Source organism: Coccinella septempunctata, chromosome 3 (assembly GCF_907165205.1).
Source record: "Coccinella septempunctata chromosome 3, icCocSept1.1, whole genome shotgun sequence".
Classification (NCBI taxonomy): Eukaryota; Metazoa; Arthropoda; class Insecta; order Coleoptera; family Coccinellidae; genus Coccinella; species Coccinella septempunctata.
In genome coordinates this window covers 23,850,282-23,866,171 of record NC_058191.1, presented here as the reverse complement: position 1 = coordinate 23,866,171, position 15,890 = coordinate 23,850,282, and the positions used below count along the sequence as shown (strand labels likewise).

General features: G+C 34.2%; 1 protein-coding gene across 1 annotated transcript in view; it reads right to left on the bottom strand.

Moving 5' to 3' along the window:
- Window positions 1-6,314: 6,314 nt before the first annotated feature.
- Window positions 6,315-15,890, bottom strand: part of LOC123309696 (serine/threonine-protein phosphatase rdgC) — a 33,828-nt gene continuing 24,252 nt past the window's right edge. The window contains 7 exon segments of the mRNA XM_044892921.1: window positions 6,315-7,006; window positions 7,065-7,167; window positions 9,802-9,962; window positions 10,023-10,278; window positions 12,721-12,906; window positions 12,960-13,037; window positions 14,148-14,297. Of these exon segments, the coding sequence (XP_044748856.1) occupies window positions 6,363-7,006; window positions 7,065-7,167; window positions 9,802-9,962; window positions 10,023-10,278; window positions 12,721-12,906; window positions 12,960-13,037; window positions 14,148-14,297 (1,578 nt within the window). The 3' untranslated portion in view covers window positions 6,315-6,362.

Here is a 15,890-nt window from a genome sequence, read left to right as displayed (position 1 = left end):
AAGAAACTGAACGGTAAAGACGGGGACCTACCTCCTTTGTTTCAGGCACTCGCGAAAATCAAAGAAAAAAAAAACTAAAAATTAATTCTCAATATCACTGATGCTAGCAACACAAAATTATTCTTGAACGTCGAATCGCAGAAAGTATGGAGCATAAACTAACTGAAGTAAAAGAGCAGTAACAGCGACTGAAGTAACAGAATCAAAAGTCAAAAGTAGAAGTCACCAAGTGAAAGACTGAAGTAAAAGAGCGTCGCGGGGGAAAAATCTGCTTTTATAGGCAAATCCCCCCACACATTAAAAATCTGAAAATTCCAAAATGCGACAAGAATGAAAAACGTCGTCAGCTCCGGTTTATCGCATGTCAACATCAGAAAAACGTCGAAATCTTCAACGGCATGCAAGAAAAACAACGTTAAACACAGATAAACGGTTTTTCACATTTACTCTGCCTATCGGAATGAATGTACTGAATATCGGAGAATTAAATATTTTCAAAGGCTGAAATATGAAAACGAAAGGAATGCACTGAAATGAACTCCAATTTTCCTCAGAAAACTGGGATTCATTACAGGTCATAAGTGATTCATATGACAGTCTCTATAGAAAATAAACTCTATTCATGATTGACTTCGGATTACACCATCCACAGGTCAGCTGAAATTTTCAAAATATATCTTTAGGCTACAATTTACCTGAATTGTACATGTTGTGGAAAGTTAAGTTTTGGCCTGTCTTAATTTAGTTTTTTTTTTTCAATTTGTCGGCCTTAAAGAACGAATAATCACTCGTGTGTCGTGTGTGGATATTCTGAAAAAGGTGCCAAGTAAATATTAAGGGTGATTCACCGGCGGCTTATTAGATGTTCATGGAAAATTCATCACAATTTTGTGCTGAAAATTTGCATGTTGGGATTTCGACAATGAACTTTTCCTTAAAATATTTTTGATCTCTGTATCTTCTGATTATACCGAAATCAGCCTACCACTCTCTTATCTCAGAGATGGCACACCCAGTATATCTTTACATCGTTGGATAGCTAATTGATAGCAGAAACTCAATGATTTGTTAGTTATTGAGAGACTTATAAAAAAATTGGTGAAAACAGGAGGCCACACTTGTCGTGATATTGCTGCAGGCGTTTTCTTCAAAAATTGTTGACCAATTTTGCAATTCTGTAGTGTTCTAAAGCTGTTTGGTGTTCGGACCAGAAATGTACAGGGTATCCATGAAAAAAACATCAAGCTGAACAAATCGAATTCACCAAAACTCAAAATTTTCAAACTACAAGCTATATTATCTATTGTTTCAGTTGATTCTACGTATAAAAAGATAGGGTTTGCCTAAATAAATTTTATATCTAAAATGGAAACACATAGAGTTATCAAGGATAAAGTTGAAATAAGGGAAAACAGCCATTTTGAACTGCTTGATGAGTATGTGACATATATCTATTATATAATATCTAATATAATAGATATATGGTATGTGACTTCCGCGGAAACCACAGAAAAAAGCTAAATGTTCCGCTAAATGATTTTGACATTTCATAAATTGAATCTAATGAATTATTCGTCGGGATCGTTGAGAATCCATCAAGAGTTTTAGAATGTAAAAATTATTTATCGGAACATCAAGTTTTAGTTTCTTCTATGGTTACCGGTAGTGTCCGGTAGTCACAGACTGATCAAGTTCGAAATTGCTGTTTTTTCTTATTTCGAGTTGGCCCTTTGAAAATTACAATTTTAGTTATTGGGTTTATTTGGGCAACCTCCTTGTACTATAAATATAGAATCGACGAAAAAAAATTAAAAATGTGGGTTGTTATTCGAAAATCTTGAGTTTTTATGAATTCGTTTCGTTCAAGTTCATGATTTTCTCACGAACACACTGCGCATTTCTGGTCCAAACAGCAAACAGCGTTCATAACACTACAGAAACGTAAAACTGAAACTGGTGAAAAAATTCTTGAAAAATCTACCCTACAGAAGTCTACAGAAATATCACGAAAAGTGTGGCCTCCCGTTTTCACCATTTCTTTCATAAGAATTACAATAACCCATGAACCATTGAGTTTTTTCCAAAAAATAGCATAGGTTCTATTGAATTTGTCAAATCAGCTATCCCACGAAGCAAAGATAAACTGGATGTGCCACTTGAAATAAGGAAGAGCTAAGGTGTTTCCAGTATAAGCGGAAATTACAGTGGTCTGAAAATATTTTAGGGAGAAACTTCATTGTCGAAAATTCTTAGATGCAAATTTTCAGTACAAATTTGTGATTTGTTTTCCATAAACATCTAATAGGCCATTGCGGTGAATCACCCTGTACAGGGTGGGCAAATTTCGATGTTTTAGCACTACAGCTCTCAATCCAGAGGAGATAGACAAAATATGATACCCCATTCTCATTCTCTTTTCGTGAGAAACTAACAGGAGTAGTAGTCATTTTTGGCCACTTTCTTTTGTTTTCGAGTTATAAGCGAAAATTGGAAAAATGGCGATATCGAAATAAATTTATATCTCCGCTAATACTGATGATAGAGCTCTGAAATTAAAACATTATGCAAGCACTTTTTCACGTAGAATCCAGTGGCGTGCTCGCCTTTTCAGCAGGATTTTCAATTACGAAGCTATGACTCGAAGTTATGTTTTTTTAAAGGGGATTATTAGATTTCTGTGCAATTTTTTGCTTAATTTTTACTGATTTCAGAAATATATAACATCATATGGTTTGTATCAATATAAATAATAGAAAATGGTCCAAAACTTTTTTCTCAATATTTCTATGGTTTCAACTTTTCATGAGCATAGAAAAATGTAGCATCGTATGATCACCACAGTCTTCTTCTATTAGTTCTTTCATTATTATAAACATTTATGAAATATATCTAGATTGAAATTTTGTGAAAACGGGTAAAAAGCATAGAAAGAATGACATTACCGGAAGGAGCTCTTGTTATAGTAAGCTTTATTTTTCGGTTCTCGTCAAAATTTGATCTAACTTCTCCTCAAATAAAGTCTTCAAGTTTTGGTGAACTTGAATTGCTCTTTTTACAAAGAAGAAAACTGTCAATTGTGGATAGAGATGATGGAGATAAATCCTAGTAACTTTCTTGAAATCGATGCGTAATGATGATGATGCCAAAAAATTCAGATTATATTCAACGGATAGTATTTTACACTTTAAAGTTAACTTGCATTTCAAATATCCAAGATTGAGTTTGAAAATTAATATTCATACCTCAATTTATTTCATATGAAAAAAACAGTTCAAAGAATGATTTTTTTTTTATACTTTTAGGTGTGATCAAAGATTATAGAGGTAATCTTTGAGATGTGATATTCTGCACTTTGAAAAAAGTTTTTTACTGGAGTTATATGAAAAACTCACTTCCTTAATCCCTGAAAAATCAACCTTTAAAATTTTTCGCATCAATTCAGAAAAAAAACCTGTATATTTATCTGAACTCAATAGATATCTCTGAAAATAGAACACTTATCCATTTTGAGGTCAGGTGCTACGAGAAATAATAAATTTCAGTGATCATAATATATTCTTTATTAATATTGAGATACTTTAGTTAATATTCACAGATAGTAGAGGTATATGTGATTTTTTCAGAGTGAAATTTTGATTTTTTTTAAGTTGATCATATCATTGCATTCATATACATACCATAATAAATTACATAATGTATTTATGTATAATATTCATAAATACATGACGGCATAATCTACAATATAAATCTTACACAGTTTCATTTCTTTGCAACTTCTAGGGTCATTTCACGGAAGCTTGTAGACTTGTAGAGTATAGATATACATATATGATATTTTATTTCTTGGTAAAAGGGTTGGTCCATGTACATATTCGAGTTTTTAACGCATCAAAATTTCATGCGAAGGCTATGATATCAACAAATTAGTTCATATCCATTGTAATCAGATAGGATTAATGTTTATTTTCATTAGTCTAAGAGCTAGCAACGTTTTCAGGGTAGAATATCAAGTGAGCTTTTTCGGACATATCATTCATATTTCTCACCAAGAGTGGTATAATCTGACCGGCGGTAAAGGTATCTGGTAGAGGATGCTTTCGCAAGAATAAATTGGGGACATTCTGATTATTGTGCGCCATATACAGGGTTTCCCAAAACTAGTGAATCAAACGTTACACCACCATAGGAGTAGAACAAATACTATTGAATGACAACAACATTAGTTCAGTGAAAATGTACCAAAATAATCACAATTTAATGAAAATACGTAAAATTGCCGATTTTCGAACTATTTTGTTCAATCACAGGGCCAGTTTGTCATTAAGAATAGCGATTTTAGCTTATATTAATCCTAGATTATGGTTTCATCACCTCCAATAAAAATTATTTTTAGTAGTTGATCGAAAACCTCATAAAATGTGAATATAATTGTATTTTTTTTCTACATAATTTTTTTTACTCAGAATAAACCTCTTCTGATTTGGTTGACACTATAGTGGTGTGACGTTTGATTCACTAGTTTTTGGACATCCTGTATATTCATATGCCCAGATCTCTATCTGGATCATGATATTGTTCTCTAACAATATCGTGGAGGACCTAGATGAAAGTTGACGGGACAAGATGATTGTATCTGTTTTCAGTTGTTTTGTGACAATTAAACAATCATCTTGTCCCGTCAACTTGATAATGATGATAATGATAAAAATAAAATTGTACATCAAACTGGTTAAAAATTTTTCATAAACGAGTCCAAAAGAAATTGTTATTGACGAAACGATAGTTTCAAATGTCAGATCGATAAATTGAAGGAGAGAGGACCAAAAAAAATCAATGCGTAAATAGAAGACGAAGTGAATGTGATTTAAACTTCAAAATACCCCCACGAAGTTATAAGAATCTCATATTCTGTAAGTTTATGTTGTTTTTATTTAAGTATATCAATATATATGACTATTAAAAAACCTTTGTTGTAGCCCTGAAGATGGAATTAAGTATTCCGAAAGCTTGGCAAGAGAATATAGAGTGTTCTTTATGAAAGCAGGTTGAGACTCTTAGGAAAGCAACAGTATATTCATATATATGAGTAAAAATTTTTTTTTTTATTTATAATTGCATACTTATAGCAGAAATTTTTTAGAAGGTCCGAAATTAATAGTAATAATAATAATTTTACTGTTGATCAGACAGGCGGACCGATAACACTTCGCTTACAAAAAAGCTTACAAAAACAGTGCATTACTTCGGCAAGGGCAAGAGTAGGTATATCAAAAAATCAGGTTAGCTGAAATTTTCGTTTTCCTGTCGTTGCTAGCTCTTGGACTGGAGAACATTCAAATAAGTTAAATAAAAATAGGTTATGACTTTCATTTTTCTAGTTCAGTTGAGCATAACTGAAATTATTATATGACAAACAGATAATGGCCACTATTATTGAGTAAACCACCCTAGAGTGACAACTCAGTTCAATGAAGTCAAAATGAGTTATATTAGTTCTTTTTCATAGGTATCGACATTGGAATTAATGAAAATTTCAACTATATAATTAGTTCATTGGTCATTATGTACGTATATAAAAATTAAACAGGAGTAGAATATTACTGAAACTGCCAAATTTGCAGATTTATTTTCGATTCAACAATTCTTCTTGAAATGTGGTTTTGAGGAATCAAAAAATAGACTCTATAAACTCCATGCCAATAGGTACTTACAAAAACACTCACTCAATGATGGAATATGTACTCAAATTGAGTCGGAGAACAGAAGTGCGCTCTTCAAAATGAAATGAATTTCGAAGGGGAGGTTTTTAAAGCAACATTCATGCTTTTTACTGGGGTTATAAAATAGCAATGTCAAACATAAAGGATATAAACATTCTAATTTTTGATTAATCAAAACTGGGACCAACGAAATACAATCAATGTTATTTCTCTATATTTTGTAACTATTGGAACATTTGGAAGTCGAGGCAAAACATTCAAACAGGAGGCACTCAAATCTTGTTGACGGCATAAAAGCCGCCAAATTAGTTGAGAAACTCTTGTTCCTTAAAAACTGAAGCTTTATAAACATCTGAACAAGGAAAAAGAAAGTCGGTTCACCTTTGAGATCGACAACTAACTGATTCAAAATCGAAAAAAAATGAATATAATAAAAAATTATTTCAGTTATGTTGGTATTAAAAAACTACCTAGGTAACCCTAGTCCCATCAGATTAAGCCATTGTATTCCATTCTATTTAAATAATCGTTTTCTTCATCGAAAAAACCAAAGATTTATAAAATACATTATCAAAATTATCAAATCCATTGAAATAAATCAATATTTTTTTTAATTAATTTCAATATTTTTCGCATACACATTCAAATCTGACTTCCCCTCCTTGAACTTAATACAGGAGATTGGATTTGCGTTGTTTTTTCCGTTATTGGCGCAGTGTCTAGATCAGAATCGGCTAGTTCTCTGGAAGAGTTCGATTTCTGTATAACATCTGGTTTTTCGACGAGTTCGATGTAACTCAGAGATTGAATGGAATCACTTGGAGTGAAAGGTACATGTTCTTTTTTCTGGTTACAACAATCGGTTAACTTATTCGTTTTAACTTGTGGGGTTTCTTTTGAAAGCACCACTTCTAAAGATGCAGAACTCAAAGGAGAAACTGTGAAAAGAGGTAAGGAACTAGGTGATCCAGAATCTGGACTTTCTTTTTTCGCATTTTCGTCTGCCTGCGCCTCTTCCTTCGGTACAACTTCATCAGTTGATTTACCACTATCTGTTACTTTGACTTCTGGTAGAGTTTCTTTCTCCTCCAAGGAATCGTCGTTTCTGTTTCGATCTTTATCGACCATTCTGAACGATTCAAGAAATTCGTTGAGATCAACAAGTCCGTCCTTATTCAAATCCATCAATTGGCATATGTCATCTAGTTGTTCCATGCTATTGGAATTCGGTAAATATTCCTTTATGAGTTCACAAGCCTCGTGGAATTCTTCCCTGTTTATATAACCTAATTGAAAATATGATCATTTATTGACAATTTCGTTTTTTAATCCATAGGTACTCACCAGAATTATCTTTGTCTATTATTCGAAATATTGCTTCCAGATTCTGTCTATTCTTGTACAAAGTTTCGACCACAGTTGAGTAACCTTGCACTCCTTGGACAGACTGTAAAATGAATTCGGGATTGATAAAAGTTTAATAGAAAATAATGAGTAATAATCGTTATAAGAAATATTGGAACGTGTTATAAGGTAGAGAGTAGAAATAATGTTGGGGATTCTACAGAAACAGAATTTTGAGTTAAGCACAGCAATGTTCATAAAATTCAGGAGTGCCATTTATGTCATTGCAATTTTCAACACGAATAGTCAATCAAGAATAGTAACATCCATGCAACTTTTTTACAAGTTTTACTCTCGGCTTTCAGACGTTCGGAAGAACAAAAATGTATTGTTTTTTGAATTGTGCTGCAATAAAACTACAGGGTGAATCCGAAATGAAGCTTTTTTGGCCTATAGTTTAGAAAATAGGATAATTTTTCGATTCTGAATCCATGATTGACGTAAGGCGGTCTACTTTCAGGACAGTCTGTTTATTCCATCACGTATAATTCGGTTTGCCACAAAGATGAACCAAAATGACAAACATAAAATGAACTTTTAGGGAGAAAACTTCTGACATCAAACTTTTTTATGTTCTCTCGGGAAGGTTTTGAACGAAACAAGACACATTAAATTGAAGAAAAATTCAGGATTTCACCGAATCTTATGTGAAAGAGAGAAATGAACAATTTTCAAAATACTGAAATGCTGATAAGAGATTTAATACTAGGTATTTCCACCCCTTGCGTTAATTACAGCTCGGCAACGACGGTTCATACTCAAAATGAGTGATCTTAAAATGTTCTGATCTTATCCTTCCCAGATTTCTCCGAGTTGGATTCCTAAGTCATTAAGAGTAGCTGGATGATTTTCTGAACTTCTCAGCCTTCTATTGAGGTTGTCCCATACCTGCTCAATCGGATTGAGATATGGACTTCTTGTTGGCCATTCCATTCGCGAGACTTCAACCTCTTCAAGGGACTCCTGAACGATGCGCGCACGATGGGGTCTGGCATTATCGTCCATAAAAATGCAATTTTCACCAATGTATGGGGCAAATGGCACTACATGCTCTTCAAGAATGTTCCTTATATACTTATCAGCATTCATAGCTCCATTATAAACGACCACTAGATCTGTGCGAGCAGTCAAAGATATTCCACCTCGTACCATAATCGATCCTCCACCGAAACCAGTAGAATTCAGAAAATTGCACTGAGCATATCTTTCATGTGGACGTCTGTATACAAGGGAACGTCGATCACAATGGTAGTGGCAGAATCTAGACTCATCTGTGAAGAGAACTCTTTCCCAATCGGCCTCTTCCCAATGGATATGCTCTCTCGCAAAATCCGAACGCGCCCTTCGATGGGCTGGGGTAAGAGCTGGGCCTCTTGCCGCGACACGAGGCCTTAAATCATATTCTCTGAGGCGATTTCTTATTGTCTGAGTGCTAATTTGCACCTCATGAGTTTGCTCAAGCTGAATTTGAAGGAGGCGAGCGGTTGCAAACCGTTGTCTCAACGAAGAAACTCTCAAGTAACGTTCTTGAATGGCAGTTGTTACCCGTGGTCTACCCTGTCCTGGTCTTTGGACATTCATACCTGTCTCCCTGAATCGCTGCAACATTCTGGACACACTTGTATGGGAAACTCCAAACCTTTCTGCAACTCTTGTGTATGTCCACCCTTCTTCTCGCAAAACTACCGCTTGGGCACATTCCTCTTGGGTCAAATTGCGTGTTTCGCGTTGCATAGCGATCGAGTGTAGAAAATCAAACGAAAGAAAAACTATTGATCACTAGAATTGATCGAGAACAACTGATTTTAGAATGGAGCCAATAAATTCAAAAACTGATAATATCATCTTTTTCTATTCCTGCTGGGAAAAAACATCTGTATTGAAGAAAACCGTTGAAAGTGGATAACATATGCATGCATAATTCTGATAAAAATAATTATCATTGAAAACACCTTCAGTGTAGAATAAATTTGAGATTTCCATAATGTGCGTTAATTTTTTTGCGCAGTGTATTTAGCACAAATTTCAATTTGTGTCATGTACAGGGTATTTTCAAAGGTCATTTCACCATAAATTGTCTATATAAAATATTCAAGATGGCTTAGCTACAACTCCTAGAATTTCGACAAAATTCCATTAAATTTCAAGTACTATGTGGCAGGCGGCTGCGGCATCGAAAAAACAAAACAAAACATAAACATATGGCTGGATAATGAATGGTTCAGTACTTCCGAGTCTGTCTGATCAGTTGCATCATTGCGATTTAGGTTGAAAAAAGTGTAGAAAATCGAGACATTTTTAAGACCATGGTTGGAGGGTTCGAACAAAAAGAAAGTTAAGAAGAATTGTGACACGTGATGGAAACAGCTGGTCTAACATTATTCGTGGTCAAAGTATCTGTGAAAATAAATTTAAGGGTGACAACTCTGGATAAGATTTGTTAATAAATCCAACCAATTTTTCGAGTGATTCTTGAACTTATTTGTTTCTGCATTGTGCTTCTTGTCAAATTTCGAGCAAAAAACAAAATACATGGCAGGACTGTCGGTTATGTAGTAGGTTAATATGTTGAAATACCCAAATCCGCAATGTTTTGAAGCGATAGAATAAAAGTATTGTTACTTTCGTTACAGAAATTTCTTGCAAAATTATCTGCAACCATTGTTATAGAACTTACGTTTGTATTAGTTTTTCCTATATTATCAAATGTCGTCCGATAAATGACCAATTGAGATTCATTATCTATCGTAACTAATTTATTTCTTAACATCCTCCACGGCAACTCAAGTCCTGTAGCCATTTCCATAGCTTTGCACCAATCTCCAATAGATATCAGTCCTAGAAAATACACACAAACGTCACAAAGTTATAGAATGAAGAAATTTTCAAATTACATACCCGTATCCTCTTCGTCCAGTGAACGAAATTTGGATTCTAATTTCGTTTGGTTCCTCAAAATCTGACCTTGTATTTCACGAACAACGGAGGATTCTATGATACTCATTCTTTGGAAGCAGTTCAAATTTTTCGCCTTTCCTATCACAGAACTGAATTGTACAAAATGTTGAGTCAGTTCATCGCCCAATAAATTCAAGTAGGCTCCCTTATTTGATCCTATTTCATAGTAATTCGAAGCGGAGAAAATAGTTATCACCTGAAAAGTACTACTTCTACAAAAAAGATAATCATTTGGCATATAGTAATTTCTTGGATAAATCGCAAAAATTAGAAGAATAAACACCAAAGCTTGATGAAAATTACGAAAGAAAATTTAAAATCTTCAATATAGGTAGAACAAATTTCTATAGAAGGTAATTTTTTTTTAAAAAGACACAACCCACCAAAATCAATAATTTATGAAATATCGTCCTTATAACTCATCATCCTCAAAAACAAACGCGAGTAGGTAGGTATACTCCATTCACATTTATTTTAGCAGTCGGTTGGCCATGAAATAATTTTCTCAAGTTTTTATAACTAGAACGGAGTAAGGTTGGCACTAATGAAATGTCGTTAATGTCATAACGGCGTTGCCACAACTTATATCAATTTTTATTTCGAAAATGCCGAATGTGATTGAGAAAAAGAGACAGGGTTTCAGGAAATGCTATTTAGAATTCAGGTCCGCTCATTCAAATAGTTATACCCTGATATTCTAAAATCCACAATACTTCAGACGGTAGCGAACATATTCAATGTAAGAGAATTTATATTATAGGTCCTTCCGTTTGCAAAAAAGTGTAGCACTTTTCTACACTCGATTTGATTTACACCAGTGTAGAGGAAGTGTACTTTATCTACACATAGTCAAAAGGAGATGTAGGTAAACTACACCTCCTCTACACTGGTGTAAATTTAATCAGCAAACGAATACTAAAATCGAGTGTAGGAAAGTGCTACACTTTTTATGCAAACGAAAGGACCTAATGGTTCACCTGAATCTAAACGAATTATATTTCAGCTGAATATTTCAACAATCAGAAAGATTGTGAATGAAGAGGATGACAAAGAATTTCCTTCTATTGGGAGACCCAAAAAAGTGGTGGAATTTGAGAATTTTATGTTTGAGTGAATTAATGCGAAAAGTTTACTACAGGATTTTCGATGAATGTCATCGTAGAATAAGTTCCCGAAAATTAATTTTTCTATTTTTCATTTGACTTGTCCTATACATTATAAATGTCTTGGGGTACCTACCAATAAAAACCTAATTATTATTATTATTATTATATCAATGTATAGCCACAAATACGCGCCAGTTGTCCTCTTAATTGTTTATTCATGTGAAATTTCTGTTCAAAGGTGAAGTTCATCTTGACTTGAAATTTCCTTTTATTCCTTTTACTTATATTGATGCAAGATAATTTTTGTTGAAGAATTTAACATTCTTGTAATTATCTGTTAATTCCTTCGAGAGATGCCCATTCCCAACCACTGCATCATATGGATTTCATTTTCGGGTTAATATTTTTGAAATCTACAACTGATGTAACGTATTCAAACTTTATCCAAAGAAGATAACGAACATTAACTCTCCTCAAGCTAGTGCATATTATGATATTATACTGTTCTTTTGTATTTTCCATGCAAATAACTAGATTTGGTATGCCTTCAATCAGTTTGTATAAACTTCAATTATGTTCGTCACATATTTTCCGAAGAGATTCGACATTGTGATAAAATACGTAATAAGAGAAACTTTTACGTAGAACGGGCAACATAGCGTTGATTTAAAACCCAAAAATGTTTTGACAAGCGTCATAACCCCACATTTTCGTACTATACAGAGTGAAATGTGTCAAATTTCCATGGCCAACCGACTGCTAAAATAAAAGTGAATAGAGTATACCTGCAAAATTTCTTCCCAATTTTGAAATAGGAGGCATTTTGCACGTTCGTAAAAACTATCTTTATAATTTTCTGATGATTTTAATACAACAACACCTAAGAATTAGGTAGGTTTCTCTACGGAATATCGAAGTTCAAATTCCATAGCGATCATAGCCTACTTGCTGAGGAATTTTGTTGAACGCGGGTTATATGGCACACACTTATCATAGATTAACGTCATTGCAGGGAAAATAACAGGGATGCCAATTTGGCGATAGGACAGGCCATCACGATTGGGAACAGTTATAAACAAAACTGAACTCAAAATCGCTAAAGCTTGATTCCCTCTATGAGTTCCGTAAAGTTATTTATTTTGAGTTCATTGTCAGGCAACAATTTTTTCTAGTTAATTTGCTCCTGACAAATTAGTGCAAGAATTTACGCAGGAGCAAATCGTTGATTTAATTTTTAATTGATTTTGTTTCAGAGATTGGGAGTGAAAACCCTAAAAAGTTTATGAAAAGAATAGTCTTCCTTCATCAAGTCTCTGTTGTCAAAAGATCAAATCGAGGAAATTATTATTCCTTCCGGGTGTACCACTTCTTATGTCACTCAGACGTATTGCTCAAGCATGATTGTCCGAACTGAATTAGTAATTTATGAGGTTGTGCCCAAAGAGAAGGAGAATCGCTTTAATTATTTTACAAATTCCGATTAAACCGTGTTTCAAAACTAGTCAATAAATAATAATTTCTATTCAATATACCTTATCATCATGACACATTTCATATCCGTTCAATTTACACTCGTGCGATCGGATGAGAAAAAGCAAATCATACTTTTCCAGGAATGTACTCGTAACATTTGGTCCGAAGTAAGTTCCAGCTCCTCGCAGTGTATTCGGGACACATCCATTTCCTGTCATGGGATCGGACCATAACAAGTCAAAAACCTTTGTGAAAAAACTGATAAACTCTTGTAGAATTCTTCAGGAGAAATATTTACCTGCTTCCATTCTGCTTTATCGACGCTGTCAGAACCTTTACTTCCATGAGAGAGGGGAGGACGGAGTAGCGAAACGTACTGAAAAGACGTTTTTGTATTTGATAAACAAACAAATGAAAAGTCTTACGTCCTGAAAGAAGGACCGGTAATAAAAACAACGATAATGGACTAGTGCCTGCTGGCGGCTTATTTTCCGTTATCAGTACCGCATAACTCAAATCGATGATGACATGCAGAATGTTGCATATAAGTTCTACATTTCATTTTGGTAGCCATCGTTGATTTGAGTTATAACGGTACGTTTCCTGCAGTTCAGTTTTCAATTTAGAATTCCACTAGTCCATTATCGTTCTTATAAATAAAAAAGACAAATGAAGGTTCTCTTGTTCGATAGCGATACTCAAGAAGCTCCAGTTACGTACTCTTCGATTATGAAAATTTACTATTACGGACCTGTGGATTAATACAAATAGGTTCAAAGAACTCTATCTGAAGTACCTTTTCAATTTGGTAAAAGTGTTGAAACACTTATATAAATGGGACACTCTTTATTAAATTTTTTGTGCTGAAAAGATTTGAGAAAGTTAGAACTAAAAACATGTGGAGGACCGCGGATCCACGCACAAGGAATTTAAGGATCTTATTTAGCTGACTATCGATCAGGAATATATCTGCTACTGAAGTATCAGTGTCCTGTTGCCATAAATGGGGGTCCTGTATATTATTTGATCTATTCGACTTCCTCTAGTTTATGCTTGATAGTGGCGTATAACCACTGGTACTTATTTATTCACAACAAACAACTTTCATGCAAATGAACTATAGTAGGACACTGTCAAATTCACTCATTCACCTACACTCCAAAAATGAACATAACCTCTAAAAATCGATCCGAAGCCGAAAAACGCAATAACCGAACAATATTTTGTTCGGTTAGTGTATATAACACATGCGATAAAATTTTAAGAAATAGCCTTCTGATCAGTCGATGCCACTTAAGATATTTCAGGCAAAAAAATTCCACACTGATGAAGAAAAATATTGAATTTTCACGAATAGTTTCGATCGTAGAATACTGAGTTTTTGGTCGGTAATCTGGGATTTCTACGCACATAAGGTATGAAATTGGAACTTCAACAACAATATTTATACACATCAAAAATTCAATCTATTCAATTGAAGGCTCACCTTACTGCGGTCAATTTCCTTAATTATTTCCAAATCTGTTGAATCAGAAATTCCACCGTGCACCACTAGTACTTTATTATTGATGAGAGTTCCCAAAGGAAGCCATCTATAAACACCCTCGATGAGTTTCAATATATGCGAACTTGTTCTCTGTAGAATTAAAAAAATTACACCTAATGAGGCTTAACCAGTAGATGAAAAAATATGCAAAACAAAATGAACATCAAATAAATATTGTAGATCTTAATATAAAATATAAGGAAACTTCTAAGCCTCATATACACTTTGACTCTAACGACGTTTTCAAACGCTCGTAGTTAAAACACTCGACTGATCAAAAACAAGTCGATATATCTCTAAGAAGGCGCTAGATCTGTGAAATGATCAGTTTGAATCATGTTTTAACTGCAGTTGCTTCGATTTACTTGAAAATATCGCATCATATCCTTTCAGTCAACATCGAAAATCATAACATGTTTCAAACCGGAGCCGACAATTACGTAGAATTGTCGTTTCAATAATACGAGCTAGTCATAAACGAGCGTAGGAAATCCCAGAGAAGTTGAAACATCTAAACACAACTGTAGACCAGTTTCGGGATCATTGTCCACTCATCAGTACAGTGTAGTGTTAAATATTTCAACTGGAGGAGCGAAACCGGGATGTCGCTTTGAGAAATATTTACCATTCTCATCACGATGCGCCACCTGTTCCGCAAGGACTGAACCAAACCTCAATTTCTCTGCAGACTCCTACTGCATTCCATAGCTTCCAGATTTAACTACTACCTGCAGTGAACGAATGTACAACAATTCGTCAAGCGAATGCCGGTGAGTCAAGACGGTTTGCTCGCAAGACCACATTCGCTCAGGAAATGATGTTGAAATAGAGTAAGGGGTTGGCCAAGTGCCAACCTGTTTATTCCATTTCAACGTTATTTCCTGATAAAATCATGGAACGGACAGTACGACCCACTAGCTATACGACGATAACTACGCGTTATCTGCGAGCAGATTACGATCTCACCTATATTGTGTTGTTTAGAATAGGATGAAAACTCGGCAAGGATTAGGTAGAGATCATTAAGCTGTTATGAATCTTAAATTCTTTATGGGATGAATTGATTATAAGCACCGTATACAATGAACTTTTTCGAATTTCTAATTTCTGAAATTTTCCGAAAGGGGAAGGATGTAACGAAACTTGGATTTTTTCCAATGAAAATTAAGTCTCGTTTTACACATCCGTTTTCTTCGATTTCTCAAATGCAACTATGCAACCCTGTCTGATGGAGATTTCTTTTCTTTTTTAGAATCCTTAAATTCAAAATTTCAATTGAAATTTCTTTCCTAATCCGTCGTAATTATTCAAAATAAAGATTAAGTGTATTTCTGCATTCGGCGTTATGGTTCCGTCCACAAAAACGCCGTTATATTGATAAATTCAGCATTAAACAACGTGTAGTGCAGATAAAGGCCGTTTCGTTGTACCGATAAGAGATAAACTGCCACCGCGAATATTTTTTCGGGAGAGAAAATTCTAGAAGACCGGGTTTTTTTCATGAATGTTGAAAAGTTAATAAATAGAACCGCTGCACCGGACGAGGTTTATTTGAAATTCTATATTCATTCTTTAGTTATTCATTATTGATTTTAGATTCATTCATTATTCTATATTAATTCGTCAGTTATTCTTGCTATCGTTGATTTTCTTTGCTTTTGATTCTTTACTGCGCTTTGATAT